Source organism: Pelodiscus sinensis, unplaced genomic scaffold (genome assembly GCF_049634645.1).
Source record: "Pelodiscus sinensis isolate JC-2024 unplaced genomic scaffold, ASM4963464v1 ctg86, whole genome shotgun sequence".
NCBI lineage: Eukaryota > Metazoa > Chordata > Testudines > Trionychidae > Pelodiscus > Pelodiscus sinensis.
Window position 1 is genome coordinate 280,693 of NW_027465973.1, and position 13,770 is coordinate 294,462.

General features: G+C 56.7%; 1 protein-coding gene across 1 annotated transcript; it reads right to left on the bottom strand.

Moving 5' to 3' along the window:
• Positions 1–252: 252 nt before the first annotated feature.
• On the bottom strand, positions 253–5,333 carry LOC142825589 (uncharacterized). The gene is made up of 8 exons (XM_075917498.1): positions 5,225–5,333; positions 5,044–5,079; positions 4,273–4,422; positions 3,221–3,337; positions 2,766–2,793; positions 2,575–2,600; positions 2,249–2,286; positions 253–1,768 (listed from the first exon to the last, which is right to left on the bottom strand). The coding sequence occupies exons 1-8, from the start codon at positions 5,253–5,255 to the stop codon at positions 1,496–1,498; spliced, it is 699 nt and encodes a 232-aa protein (XP_075773613.1). The 5' UTR covers positions 5,256–5,333; the 3' UTR covers positions 253–1,495.
• Between the last annotated feature and the right edge of the window lie 8,437 nt (positions 5,334–13,770).

Genomic DNA, 13,770 nt, shown 5'->3' on the forward strand with positions numbered 1-13,770 from the left:
ACCAGGGAAACCTGGGGAGGGCTAGCCTCCCACTAGTTCGAACTAAAGGGCTACACAGCCCTTAGTTCGAACTAGCTAGTTCGAACTAGGCGTTAGTCCTCGTAAAATGAGGTTTACCTAGTTCGAACTAAGCGCTCCGCTAGTTCGATTCAAATTCGAACTAGCGGAGCGCTAGTGTAGCGCATAGGAAAGTTAGTTCGAACTAACGTCCGTTAGTTCGAACTAACTTTCTAGTGTAGACATACCCTCCCAGCTAATGACCCAATGGGGGCACAGGATGGAATTTCTCCTGCTCCTGTTTTCTTTTGGACCTGCCTAATTTAATTCCCAGGCTGAGAGAAGAACCTTAAAGCCAGGCAGTTTAGAGTAAAGCCACAATCCTCGCTCAGCTGCGGCACAAGGGGCCACAAACCCAGGAGTTCCTTATTTCATGGGGCCAGGGCTCGTGCCACACACGGGCAGCTGAAACCCTCCAGAACCAGGAAATGCCACTTCCTGTTTCCCAAACACCCTTAACTCTGCCCCCCACTAACATGCCTCACAACACCTTCGCTTAACTGCATGATCACAGATACATTGTATTCACATGAGTCACCAGCTGCTTGAATTTAGAAAGAAAGAAAGAAAGAAAGAAAGAAAGAAAGAAAGAAAGAAAGAAAGAAAGAAAGAAAGAAAGAAAGAAAGAAAGAAAGAAAGAAAGAAAGAAAGAAAGAAAGAAAGGGGGAGGGGAATCTTCATGGAGAAGAATCAAAGCCTCCAAAACCAGGAAATGCCACTTACTGTCTCCCAGTCACTCTTAACTCTGCCCCCTCATTCACATGCCTTATGACACCTTCCTTAATTACATGATCACGGATTAATTTTATTTACATAAGTCACCAGCCGCCTGAATCAAGGAAGAAAAGAAGGAAAAAAAGAAGAACATCCTCATGGAACTAATGAGCAGTCAAAGCCTGAATATCTGAGCAGTGGTCTCTTAGCCCCCAGCCTGGTGCGCCCTCCCCAGGACGAAGGAGACCCCCCCCCCCCCCCCTCCACCGAGACAAGGCCAAGCTGGAGTTACAAGGCCCTGGGCCAGGCTGACAGTTTCAGGCTTTCCTCGGTTTTGCAGAGACCTCTGATGACTTTGACGACACGATATTTTGCCTGCAGATTAGCGACAAGGCGGGATGGAGGCAGGAAGAGATGAAATAGGGTCGGCTTCCTGTAGCTGAAAACACCAGCTCAGCTCCTTATCTGGGGCTGGGTGGGGCTGGGACCCGGGCTGCTGGTGGCGCCCCTCACTGCCCCATTTTGGGATCTCCACTCACCATCCTCTTCATCGGTTGGTGTTGCAGACAGCCAGGGCGTGTGCCCATGGGAGGGATCTGAGACCAGGGCGTGTGCCCATGGGCGGGGATCTGAGACCAGTGCGTGTGCCCATGCAATGGAGGCTGAAGCAAGTGACCAAGGGGGCGGGTGTGGGTCTGTGCGGCTGTGTGTGGCAGCACCAGCCTCAGGGGGAGGGGCGGTATGGGAAGACCGTAAGCTGTGCCTGTTCTCCTGGGTGGGTCACTGCATCACTCTCTGGGGGCCGCGCTCCCTGCCCGGTCATCTCAGTGACTCGCCCAGGTTCAGTCTTTGAGGGTAGCAGTGGGGCCCCCTGACTCCTGCTGACGGTGGCGTACAGGACGGGCTCGGGAGCAGGGGCCGGGGCCTCCCGCTTGGTCTGCAGCGCCTGGTGGTCCAGCTCGGCGTAGGTGAGTCCCTCGGCGCCGGGGTCAGGCTCCTGGAGTTTGGAGGGGAGAGAATCACTGTGTGTGCCAACAGCAGCGCACGCACACACACACACACACGCAGCCACCGGGCCCTGACACCCAGAGCCCCATGGCAGAGATCAGGAAATGCCCCTCCCCCCCTTGGCACCTGCCCCCATGCAGTCCCACTGGCCCTTGCACAGCTCAGACACACACAAAGGTTTGGGAGGATTCGGGGGCTCAGGGTGAGTGTGGGGGGCAGGGCCAGGCTCTGACTCTCTGTGTTCTCTGCCTCCAGCCCCCTCCTCTCTTCCCCTGATACTGGGGGGGGGCGGATCCCTAGTGTCGGTGTCTGTCCGTGGGGATCTAGGAGCCCAGGAGGGGCTGTGGGGACGATGTCATCATGACCCTAGTGGGACCTTCGCAGGCCCAAATGTGGGGAGGGGGTGGTGGTGCAGGGTGCATTGGCATGAGGGGGGCGAGGGGAGGGGCTTGTGAGGGGGGGCACTTACCGGGACATCCTGCTGCTTCCCGTGGCCCACAAGGGCATCTGTGGAACAGAGACACCCCCCTGGTGAGGAGCTGGGCCCACATCAGGCCATGGGCCCAGCCCCGCAGCCCCTATGTGAGCCCTTTTCAAACTGGCCTGCCCCCAGCACACCAGGGTGGGGCAGGGTCTCTAGCCCCATGGGGAAACTGAGGCACGAAGCAGGGCAGAGTCACCCTCAAACGTACAAAACAAGCCAGGCCTGCATCCCACATCGACATGCCCCCAGGGGACATCCTGCCCCTCCCCTCTTCTCTCTGCCCCATAGACGCCCCCTCTTGTTGAACTTACACACTGTAGTTGCAGCCTCAGATTCCCTGCAGGAAGAGAGGAAGAGAGAGACTGTAACAGAGTCCAGGAGCCCTGGCTCCCAGCTCCAACCCCTGGCTCTAACCACTAGGCCCCACTCCTCCCAGAGCCAGGAAGAGAAGCCAGGAGTCCTGAGGCAGGTAGATGGGGGGGGGGCAGAACTGGGGTCTCACCTGCTCTGCCTCGATGCTGGTCTCTCCCCTGCAGAGACACAAAGCAGAATTGTCCACGAGTCGACCCAGGTCCCCTGTGCCAGCCCTGCCCCTCCGCCCCACACATACACTCTGTCAGAGGAGCCCCCATCCCTCTCGCTGCTGAGAGACAGTCTGAGCCCCGCCCCGTGCTGCATAGCGCCCCCTACAGATCCCTGTGCCCCATACCGACCCCCTCAGCCCCTCCCACAGACACCCCACACCCTCAACAGAGCCCCCCGCCCCACACTGTTCAGCACAGCGCCCCCTAGTGCTGCCCGGGGAGCATGGGACCAGCGCTGAGAGCCAGGGGACAGCGCCCCCTGCTGAGTCTCCTGCCCCACCCCTGGGTTCCCGGCCTGTCTCCCCTCCAAGCCCTGCCCCTTCCCAGCCCTGCTTAGCAGCCGGTTTAACCCTTCCCTCGCTGGGGCACTCACGGGCTCGGGTGCGTCTGCGGCAGAGGAAGCCCAAGAGCAGCAGGAGGAGGAGGAGGCCGGCGGCTCCCACAATCACCCCAGAGACGATGGCGCCGCTCAGATCTGATTCCGATCCACCTGGGAAGCAACAGGAGGCCGTGAGCAGCTGGTTCTTCACCTGCTGCCCCATCCCCGCCCCCTCCAGGACCCACAGTAATGGGGCTGGTGCAGGGGCAAGGAGCAGAGGGGATTCTGGGTAGGAGTGGTTGGGATATTCACTGCCAATGGCAGGGGGCTGTACTAGGGGGAAAGAGGTGGGAGGGGGGAAGTACCACAGATGCTCTGTGAAGCCAGCTGGGCCCAGATCCCACAACCTGGACCCCTGGGTCCCACCCCTATCTGGGAATTCGGCACAGGGATTACTGGAGAGGGGGATAGCAATGGGGAAGGGCTTTTGGCAGTGGAAGGGCCTTTGAGATTGTTGGGAGAACCATGCCCTGCAGAAGCGATCAGTAGCAGAAGACATAACAGTTTTTCCACTGGACATCACAAGATCATCACTAGGTTCCAGAGTGAACGTGTCCTTATGAATGGGTGGTTACAAGTGTTAACTCCCCATCTCTCTGGGTTGGAAGTTCACTGGGCAGCCCCCTGCAGAGGGGATCCCTGCTTCTGAGCACTTCCCCCAGGCTTTCTGCAGAGAGACGGGATACATCGGACCATTATCCCCTGTTTTTCCAGGGGGAAATGCTCTGAGCTGTGCCCCATGCTGGGGGCTCTCTGGGGCCCATTTGCAGCTCAGCACCCTAGTCTGGGGAGCATTGGGGCAGAACCTGTGCTGGGGGAACGTCTCCTGGAACCTCCCCCTGCCAAGTAAATCTGGCACCTGTCCAGTAACATCCCTCCGCCTCCTCCCGGCATATGAAATGAGTCTGGGTGGGTCTCAGCCCAGACAGGGCATTCACTGGGGGGGGGATCTGCCCCGTCCCACCCAGCAACTGTTCATGGCTCCCTCATGTAGTATGAATCTGTTTCTAGGTGTGTCAGGGGATTTCCTGCCCCAGCCCTGGTACCTGGCTGGGTGTGGGCTGCTGTAGTTTCCTGCGGAGGCAGGCTGGTTCCCGTTGCAGGAGTAGAACCAGCATCTTTCAGGGAGGAGGAAGAGGCTGAAGTAGTTCCCAGCAGAGTTGAGTTGGTTCCCCTTGCAGTAGTAGAACCAGCGTCTGTGGGGTATGGGGGGGGGTGAGGAAGCTGGAGCTCTGGTGCCTGTGGCTACTTACCCAGAGACATGCCCTCCCCTCCACAGCATCTTCTCCCCGGGCTCAGCCGCTTCCCTGGGGAGAGGACGGGACCCGGGGATTCGGGCCAGCTCCTCCCTCGGGATCTCAGGACGGGGAGGATCGGCCCAGCCAGACCCTCGGCCAGACACAGCCCCTGCCTGGCGCCATGGAAACCGGAACCACAATCCCTAACGACTCGTGTCAATCGCCAGGAGCCCTGTCCTGGGCCAGCTGCCCTGGAACTTCCAGGCCGGGTGCTCAGTCCACCACCGGATGGAGACATTTCCCCCCATCCACGAGGATCACCCCAGGGGGTGAATTAGAATCTACCCTGCAGGTTCCTGCCCCACCTTTGGGCCGTTTGAGCAAGTGGTGGGGCGCTGGGGGGCTGACTTGGTGTTTCCTGGGATCAGGGGCTTGGGTGCAGGTGAATCCTCCCGCCGTGGTGCCCATCCCTGTACTGAGCCGGGCGGGGTCTCAGCCTCTGGCTGTGGGAGGGAGCCCAGGTCCCTCGTCTTGCCTGGGGAAATTCTCCTAGGTGCCCCTTGCCCCCCAGATACTCACGTCCCTGCGCCCTGCTCTGCCCGGCCAGCCAGCAGCCTGGAAAGAGACGGGTCGTTAGGGGCCAGATCCCAGAGCAAGTGGATCCCACAGATCTCAGCTCCCCTTCCCCCCATGGGCACACGCCCTGGTCTCAGATCCAACCAACACATGGGCCCACACTCTGGCTGTCCCCGATACTCACCGAGGAAGAGGATGGTGAGAGCAGACGCCATGCTGGGGCAGTGTGGGACCTCTCTGCACTGCCACCCACGCCCCGCTGCTCAGCTCCACCCAGCCCCAAATACAGAGCTCAGCTGGTGGCTGCAGTGACAGGAAGGTGACGATGTCTGGTCGCTTTCTGTGTCCTTTGTGCCTCACAGAGGCATAGCGAGGGTGTTATGTGCCCGGGGGTGAAGGCAATATTGGCACACACACACCCCGCCCCCCGCTGCCAAATGGTGGGGCCCCCTACCTGGCACACAGTTGAGCCCAACCCTGGGAGGAGTGGGGAGAGCTTGTACTGCTTCTTACCCGACCCCCTGTAGTGTTGGGCTGGGTCCCACAGTCTCTAAACCTCCGGCAGAGGTGGAGGGGGTTGGGCTGGTGGCAGAGAGGCAGGGAGGAGGTAGCTCCAGCCAGTGGCGGTGGGCAGAGGAGGAGCAGGTGAGCAGAGGGATGACAGGGGGAATGTAGAGAGACTATACTGGCCCCTCACTAGTGTGGCACCCAGGGGCCCCTTCCCCTCCCCCTCCGCCCTCCTCACTACACCACTGTAAATAATCCACCTCTTAGGATATTTATTGTTCAATGAATTACTTATTTTACTAACTACAGACATAAATTATAAAGTTTTGTGGTTTACATTCTGGTAAATACTTTTTTCTCTTTAATTTGTTCATATCCCATTCTCATTAGGTTCATGTCTTCTACATAAAAAATGTCAAATTCTTAAATATATAAGTTTTATAAAACTCGAGATAAATTAATGTTATACAACTTAAATGTGAATTTCATTACTAAATTTCATTCAAACATTTAAAACCACAGTTATAGCAAATGAGTAACACATTGCTTTCATAAATAAAAAGTTAAAAAGATTTTGAGCATATGAAATGTATTGTAATAGAGAGGTAGCCATGTTAGTCTGATCTTGGTAAAACGAAAAGAAAAAAAGTTATGTAGCACTTTGAAGACTAACAAGATACCTAATAAATGTATTGCAAGCAATCTGTCATGTTTCCTAACTGCCCATTTAGGGTGTGTCTAGACTACATGGCTCTGTTGACGGAGCCATGTAGATGAGTTTATTAGACATAGCAAAATGAAGCGGCGATTTAAATAATCGCCGCTTCATTTACATCAAAATGGCCACCGTGCTGTGCCAACGATCATCTGATCCAGCACAGCGGAGCAGTCTAGATGCTCCGTGGTCAACAAGGGAAGACACAGCGCGGCCACCATTTTGATGTAAATGAAGCGGCGATTATTTAAATCACTGCTTCATTTTGCTATGCCTAGTAAACTCATCTACGTGGCTCTGTCGATGGAGCCATGTAGTCTAGACACACCCTTACTTACCTAGTTAACCTAATTGTTTTTCACATTATTGCCCAGCAAAAAACGACATGAGAGTTATGAATGTAAGAAATTAACTTACCTGTTAAAATAACACTCCGAAAAACTTTTAAATAAAACTAACACACAGCACAAGAGTCACCCTCACTTCCTTGAAGGCACTTGAAGCAGTAAGTAGCCTAAGGCTGAGGATCCCCTGCAAGTGCGGCTTTCTGGCTGCCATGAGGACTTTTTCCTTCAGGCTGCCATGAGAGTCTATCCTTAAGTAAAGGAGAGAGTAATTTTTTTTAATTGTATCCTTTGGTATATATGGTTGTGACTACTTTCTTCCACTATTTGATCTGAGGAAGTGGGTCTGGCCCACGAAAGCTCATCATCTAATAAACCATCTTGTTAAGTCTTTAAAGTGCTACATTGTCCTGCATTTTGCTTCAGCTACCCCAGACTAACACGGCTACATCTCTATCACTAAAGGAGAGAGGTGTTTCTGAGCTGCTCTTCCAACACAAGCCATTCAACTGAAGCCATCGATACCAAGATTCAAGGCCAACTTTGCCTTGAGCAGACTGCCTCTCCGGGTGTTCACAATCACAACATCCGAACATGCACAAGACTTTTAGCTGAGAGAGCCACGTTAATCCCAAGTCTCTGCTATGACTGGGAGATGGAAAATCTGCAACAAAAGTGACCTGTCACTTCAGTAATGCCAACTCCTGTAGAATGGAGGCTCCGATTATCCAGCCCCAGTTGAGGTAGAGCGGGCTCTGTGTGCACGTCTGAGACATTTTTACCAAAACTCTCGCCTGCCCAACTCACCAAAGGAGAAAGGAAACAGGGAGGCCAAAAAGAAGGGTAGAGTATAGAACCTTTTTTATAAGCTTCAGAGGGGGAGACGAGTTCGTCTGTAACAGGAAAAACTTAAAAACCAACAAACCAGTCTAGTAGCACTTTAAAGACTAACAGACCGTGTAGATCGGGGTAGGCAAAAGGGCCACCGTGGATCGGATCCGGTCCGCAAAGGCCCTGATGCTCCCCCACCCCCGCCCAGACTCATTTCATATGCGGGGGGGGGAGGGGCGGGGTGTTACTGGACAGGTAACATCCCCCGCACAGCTCCTGCCCAGGTGCCCCCCAGACTACGGTGTTGAGCTGAAAAGGGGCCCCAGAGAGCCCCCAGCATGGGGCACAGCTCAGAGTGTATCCCCCTGGGAAAAGTGAGTGGGGGATAGGGAGCCGGGTATAAGGGTCCCGTGTATCCCGTCTGTCTGCCCGACTCTGCAGAGAGCCTGGGGGAAGGGCTCAGAAGCAGGGGTCCCCTCCACAAGGGGCTGCACAGCAGGGAGTTGATGCTGAGACATTCCAATCCAGAGAGACATGGAGTTAACACTTGTACCTGCACATTCACAGTGATGTGTTCACTCTGAAACCTAGTGATGGCCAATGGAAAGATCCCTTGACCTTCCCATTGAGGTCCTGCTGCCTCTGGCTAGGCCTGGGCACTGCGGATTGGGGAGGAAGTGGATGGCATCTCAGACTCCTGCATGGCCTGGCTGTGTCTGGCAGAAGCCACAACACCCTGGGAATGGGCTCCCAGCAGAGTAGACAGGTCAGGCAGAGGTGCCTATGGGGAGCATACAGGGGTCACTGGGAGGGCTAAGGGGAAGGGTCACCCAACAGGCACCCCAGGGCAGCAGGACGCTGCCTCCTCTGAAGAGTCTGGCCCCGGGGAGACCCCAGAGCCATGATACCTGGGAGACCCCCAGAGATGGGCCAGGCTGGACCTGCTGGGCGAGGGGGAACCCGCTGGGCACCAGACGGGCAGAGGGGGAAGCAGGTAGCTGAGGTTTGTTTTGCCCCCACTTAATGACGGTTTGTTTGTGCATCCAGAGGGGCCCCACCCCAAACCCTCCATCTCCGCCAGCCCTGGGGGGTGATCCCCATGGGGGGACACGTCACCATCCAGTGCTGGACTGAGCACCAGGCCTGAAAATTGGCCCTCTCCAAGGATGGGGATGGGCCCTGTTCAAATCACAAAGACCCTGCTGGCTCCGCGGCTGAATTCCCCACCCCCAGCGCCCGGCAGGACGACGGGGGCAGCTACCGAACAGGCGGCTTCTCGGTGCCCGGCACCCCTGTGCAGAGCATGGGAGCAGGGAAGGCTCCGCCCTGAACCCAGGGACCAGCCAGGGGGGAGCCCAGAGTTGAATTCACCCCCCACCCAGCTGGACACCGAAGACAAAACAAACGCCGGGTCCTGGGGCGAGCGGCCCAGTCGCTGGCACCGTGTCAGCCCCTCCCCCGGGGCCAGGAACTCGGTCCCATCCCTCCCCCCCACCCCCCAAGGCTGGTTTCAATCCCACCGAGGGAACCGACTCGGCTGGGCCCCAGCAGCCGGATCCCCCCACGACGGCGCCGCAGGGAGAAGCTGAGCGGGAGAAATGGAGCAATTCACCCCCGGGCACACGGTGATTCTCTCCCATCCCAGCCCCAGAAGACCGACCCTGGCGCCGAGGGACTCACCTAAGCTGAACTGTATCACCAGGCACTGCAGGCCGAGCGGGGGCCCCAGCCCTGTCCTGTCCTGTACGCCACCGTAGGCACAGCCAGAGGGCCCTGCCACTACCCCTATAGCCTGAAGCTGGGTGAGTCACTGAAACAATGGGGAGGGAGCGTGGCCCCCAGGGAGTGACGCAGTGACACCTCCCCAGGCTCAGATTATGGTCTCCCCGTAGGCCCCCCAAAGATGGTGCTGCCCCAGCCAGCCACACAGACCCACACCCTCCCCCTTTCACACATGCCTCAGCTTCCATCTCATGAGCACTCGCCCTGGTCTCAGATCCCCCTCACGGGCACACGCCCTGGTCTCAGATCCCCTTCCATGGGCACACGCCCTGGCTGTCTGCAATACCAACCGAGAAAGAGGATGGTGAAAGGAGATCCCAAAATGGGGCAGTGAAGGGCGCCACCAGCACCCTGGGTCCCAGCCCCACCCAACCCCAGATAAGGATCTGAGCTGGTGTTTTCAGCTACAGGAAGCCGACCCCATTTCATCTCTTCCTGCCTCCATCCCGCCTAGTCACTAATCTACTGGCAAAATCTTGTGTCGTCAAAGTCATGAGGTCTCTGCAAAACCGAGGAAAGCCTGAAACTGTCAGCCTGGCCCAGGGCCTTGCAGGTCCAGCTTGGCCTTGTCTCGGTGGAGAGGGAGGGGGGTCTCCTTTGTCCTGGGGAGGCGCACCAGGCTGGGGGCTAGGAGACCACTGGTCAGATATTCAGGCTTTGACTGACCATTATTTCCATGAGGATTTTCCTTCTTTCCTTCCTTGATTCAAGTGGCTGGTGACTCATGTGAATACAATGTATCTGTGATCATGCAGTTAAGTGAAGGTGTTGTGAGGCATGTTAGTGGGGGGCAGAGTTAAGGGTGTTTGGGAAACAGGAAGTGGCATTTCCTAGTTCTGGAGGGTTTCAGCTGCCCGTGTGCGGCACGAGCCCTGGCCCTATGCAATAAGGAACTCCTGGGTTTGCGGCCCCTTGTGCCACAGCTGAGTGGGGATGGTGACTTTATCATGTAACGCCTGGTTCTAAGGGTCTTTTCTCAGCCTGGGAATTAAATCCGGCAGGTCCAAAAGAAAACGGGAGCAGGAAAAATTCCATCCTGTGCCCCCATTGGGTCACTATCTGGGAGAGACCCAGCCAATTTCCCATGCCCACAGAGGCCCTGCTGCCCACCTCTCCTAAGCTGCCCATGGGTATGTGGCCAGGCCCCTAGAGAGGGGAGTGACACAGGCTGTGTTGGTGCAGCCACTGGCTAGTGGGCAGAAGGAAGCTGGTGGCCAGGCAGGTTTGATTCTGTCGTAAGCCAGAGTGCTGGCTTGGTGGCTAAGGGGTTAACCCTCCCTAGCCAGTGGTCAGCCAGTAGAGATGCAGGTAGGAATTTCAAACTGGGACAAAGGAATTTTTGGTTTTCCCTCCTTTGGCTCTGGGCAGCTGTTTGTCTAGATACTGAGGGAGACAGAAGACATGTCTCTCTCTCCAAAAGACTCTTCACCATCTGTAAGTAGGGCAAAGTCTAGGTAAATCCGTCAGGTTTTCTTGTTTTCTTGTTTGGGAATTTGGATCTGATGTCTGTGCTGTTAGAAATTATTGTTTTCCTCCCTTCTGTAACTAAGTCCTAAGCCCATGGGAATCCCCTGTGAGTTTATTAATTTGTGACTCTGACCATCCAGTCACCTTTACTATGCTTGCAACGGTTGGATTGTTTTGGTAATAAAAGTTCTTTCTTTTTTATTAACCTGGTTTTGGTTCATGTTTGTGTCCTGGAAAATCTGTCTGTGGGTGTCTGTAGGCCTCTGGCTAGGGGGCACCTACCACGGACTGCAGTTGCTATTTTCTCTTTCTGTTTCGAGCTCTTTGAGGGTGCCCTTCGGTTGGTTTTACGTGTCCACCCCTGTTTGTGGGTTCAAAAGCTCTTGATGGTGGCAGCAGATTTTTTTATCCCCAAAATCTAGGTTTTTGGGGGGAAGTTTTATACCAAAGCCTCAGAGATCAGGTTTTTGGGGACTTTTGCAGGTCCCCACTTCTGCATTCATTGTGCCAGAGTGGGGATTAGCCTTGACAGACTCTGATCCCGGTTCTGGCAGGGGAGTGGGGACCAATGGTTAGAGGAGGGGTTGGGAGCCAGGACTCCCATGTAACAGCTAAGAACTGAGCCTCTTCTTTTTGTAGAGCCTGGTTGGACCCAGCAGCCCTCCCCAGCCCTTAAGCCTCCTCCAGCAACACACAGTCAGGACCGGCCCCCCAGCCAACTCACAGGCCCTGCACACGCTTGCTCTGCCAGCTCCTCAGAGAACCCACTTTAGGCCAACAGTCCCTTCTCAGGGGGCCCCTCCAGTGTGACAGCCCCTTCCTGGGGGGCCAATCTCAGGGCTTGGGCCCCTCTGCCTTCTGGGGACCCCCCTCCGTGAGCCCTCAGCCTGTCTCTGCCGTGGGCCCCTCAGGATGGGGTTCAAACCCTCAATCTCTTGTATTGTGGAGATTAGACCTTATCCACTGGACCAATCCCCTTGCGTGCTGCGCCTCCCTTATCTGTCCCGAGGGTGCCAGGTCCACATTGGTTGAGGGTGAGGCTTGAACCCCCCCTCTCTGGACCCCCCAGGGCCACACTCCCAGAGGGGAGGGCGCAGCCCTGTTCCCCAGCCCAGAGCGAGTCCCAGCCAGCAACATGCAGCCAGTTCTATTGAGCTTTGAATAGGGACGGCAGCGTATAGACGTTTAAACGATTACGTGGGTTTATCGGTTAATCCAGATGACTACACGAAGCCCCCACCCCTGCCCTGCTGCTTCTGTATCAGAGGTAGCAAGAGGCCGGTGGGGTGGGGGGAGGGGGAAGTGGTGCCCTGGCCAGCAGCCTCCTTCTTCCAGCAGAGCCTCCGATATCGGCCGCAGCAGCTCCTCCCCTGGCGTTTCTCTTCTATCCAGGTCACCAGGGCCCCTCTTCCCCCCTCCCCTCTCCTCCAGCCTTTGTTCCTCACTGGCTGGAAGCTGCTGGGCAGGTCCCCGGGAGCCTCTCTCTGCAGCAGGGCTGTTGGAGTCTAATCCAGCGGCCCCCAACCTTTTTAACCACAAGGTCACTTGCTGAATGGAAGGGCAATGTCAGATCCACCTCAGCCCAAATACCCTTCCTCTGCTCCTTCCTGCCCCTCCCCCTGCTCCTTCCATCCCCCTACTTCCTACTTCCTCACTCACTTGCACAAGGCTGGGGTAGGGGGTTGGGGTGCAGTCTTGGGCCAAGGGGTTTGGCGTGTGGGAGGGGCTCTGGACTTAGCTGAGGGCAGGAGATTGGAGTCCGGGGGGGTTCAGGGTGCAAGCTCTGGGAAGGAGTTTGGGTGCAGGGGGACTCACGTCTGGGGTAGGACGTTCAGGGCTGGGACAGGGGTTCAGGCTCTGGCTGGGCACCATTTAACTGAGACGGATTCTGGGGGGTGGGGCAGTGGGGTTAAGGTGGCTGACTCTTGCCCTGGCCCTGCCCCGCTCCTGAAAGCAGCTGGCAGGTACACCCTGACATCAGCTCAGCCCCTCTTCTCCCTCCCATCCTGCACAGCAAGCAGGAGGCTCTGGGGGGCAGCTCCAAGGCAGAGGGCAGGAGCAGCAGGACCGTGGGCGGAGGAGCAGCAGAAGTGACGGCGCTTGAGAGCTTCCCACCCCAACCAGTCGGGATCCCCTGGCCGAGGCTCCAAGATTGACTGGTAGATCCCGATCGACTGGTCAGTGACCACTGGTCTGATCGAACAGTCAACTTATCGATAAGCAGGAGCTTATCGATCAGCTTTTCAACTAGTTGCTCTCCCCGCTGCTGTGGCTCTGCATTGTCACGCCCAGGAAAGCCGGCGCACGAAGTTGCTAGCATGGCGAGATGCGGGAACAGACACTCGTGGAGCAGGGGCCGAGCGAGCGACTTGGTACTGAAGCATCACAGCGAGGGAGGTTTCTCAGTGCATCCAAACTGAGCACCGCAACCTGCTCCCAGCTGTTGGCTGATCGGCTGGGCGACGGAAGATCTAGCGCCTGTTCGGTTAGGAAAGTAACCGCCTTTTAGCATCCCTCCTCTGCTGCCCGTTGTCCTCCAATGGGCCAGACCTGGCTGTGCTGCCTGAGCTGGGTCTGCCGGGCACCCGTTGCTGGGGGCTCCAGTTCTGTGCTGCTCCCTGTAACAACAAACTCCCTCCCCTCCTTCGTCACATCAGTCTCTGTGATCTCCTGGCTCCCAGCCTGTGGCACCTTCCCCCAGGCTGCCCGGCACTCGGAGGGTGACCTGGCCCCGTCCCCAGGGAGACACGGACCAGCTGGAACTGCAGGAGGCTTGGCCAGGCCGAGGGTCCCAGAATTTCCTGGGCTGTGAAGGGATCTCTGCTCATGGTGAGCGCCCTAGATCGCACCTGCAGATTAGGGATGAGGTGCAACAGGCACAGGAAGAGACGAGACGTCGACACCTTCCTGTCGCTGCAGCCAGCATCCGAGCTCCATATTAGGGGCTCAGTGGCAGCGCGGAGGGACCCCTCATGGCATCTGCTCTCACCGTCCTTCTCCTCGGTGAGTATCGGAGACAGCTAGAGTGTGGGCCCATATGCCGGGAGCGGGGGTGTGGAGATCTGAGACCAGGGCATTGGACCA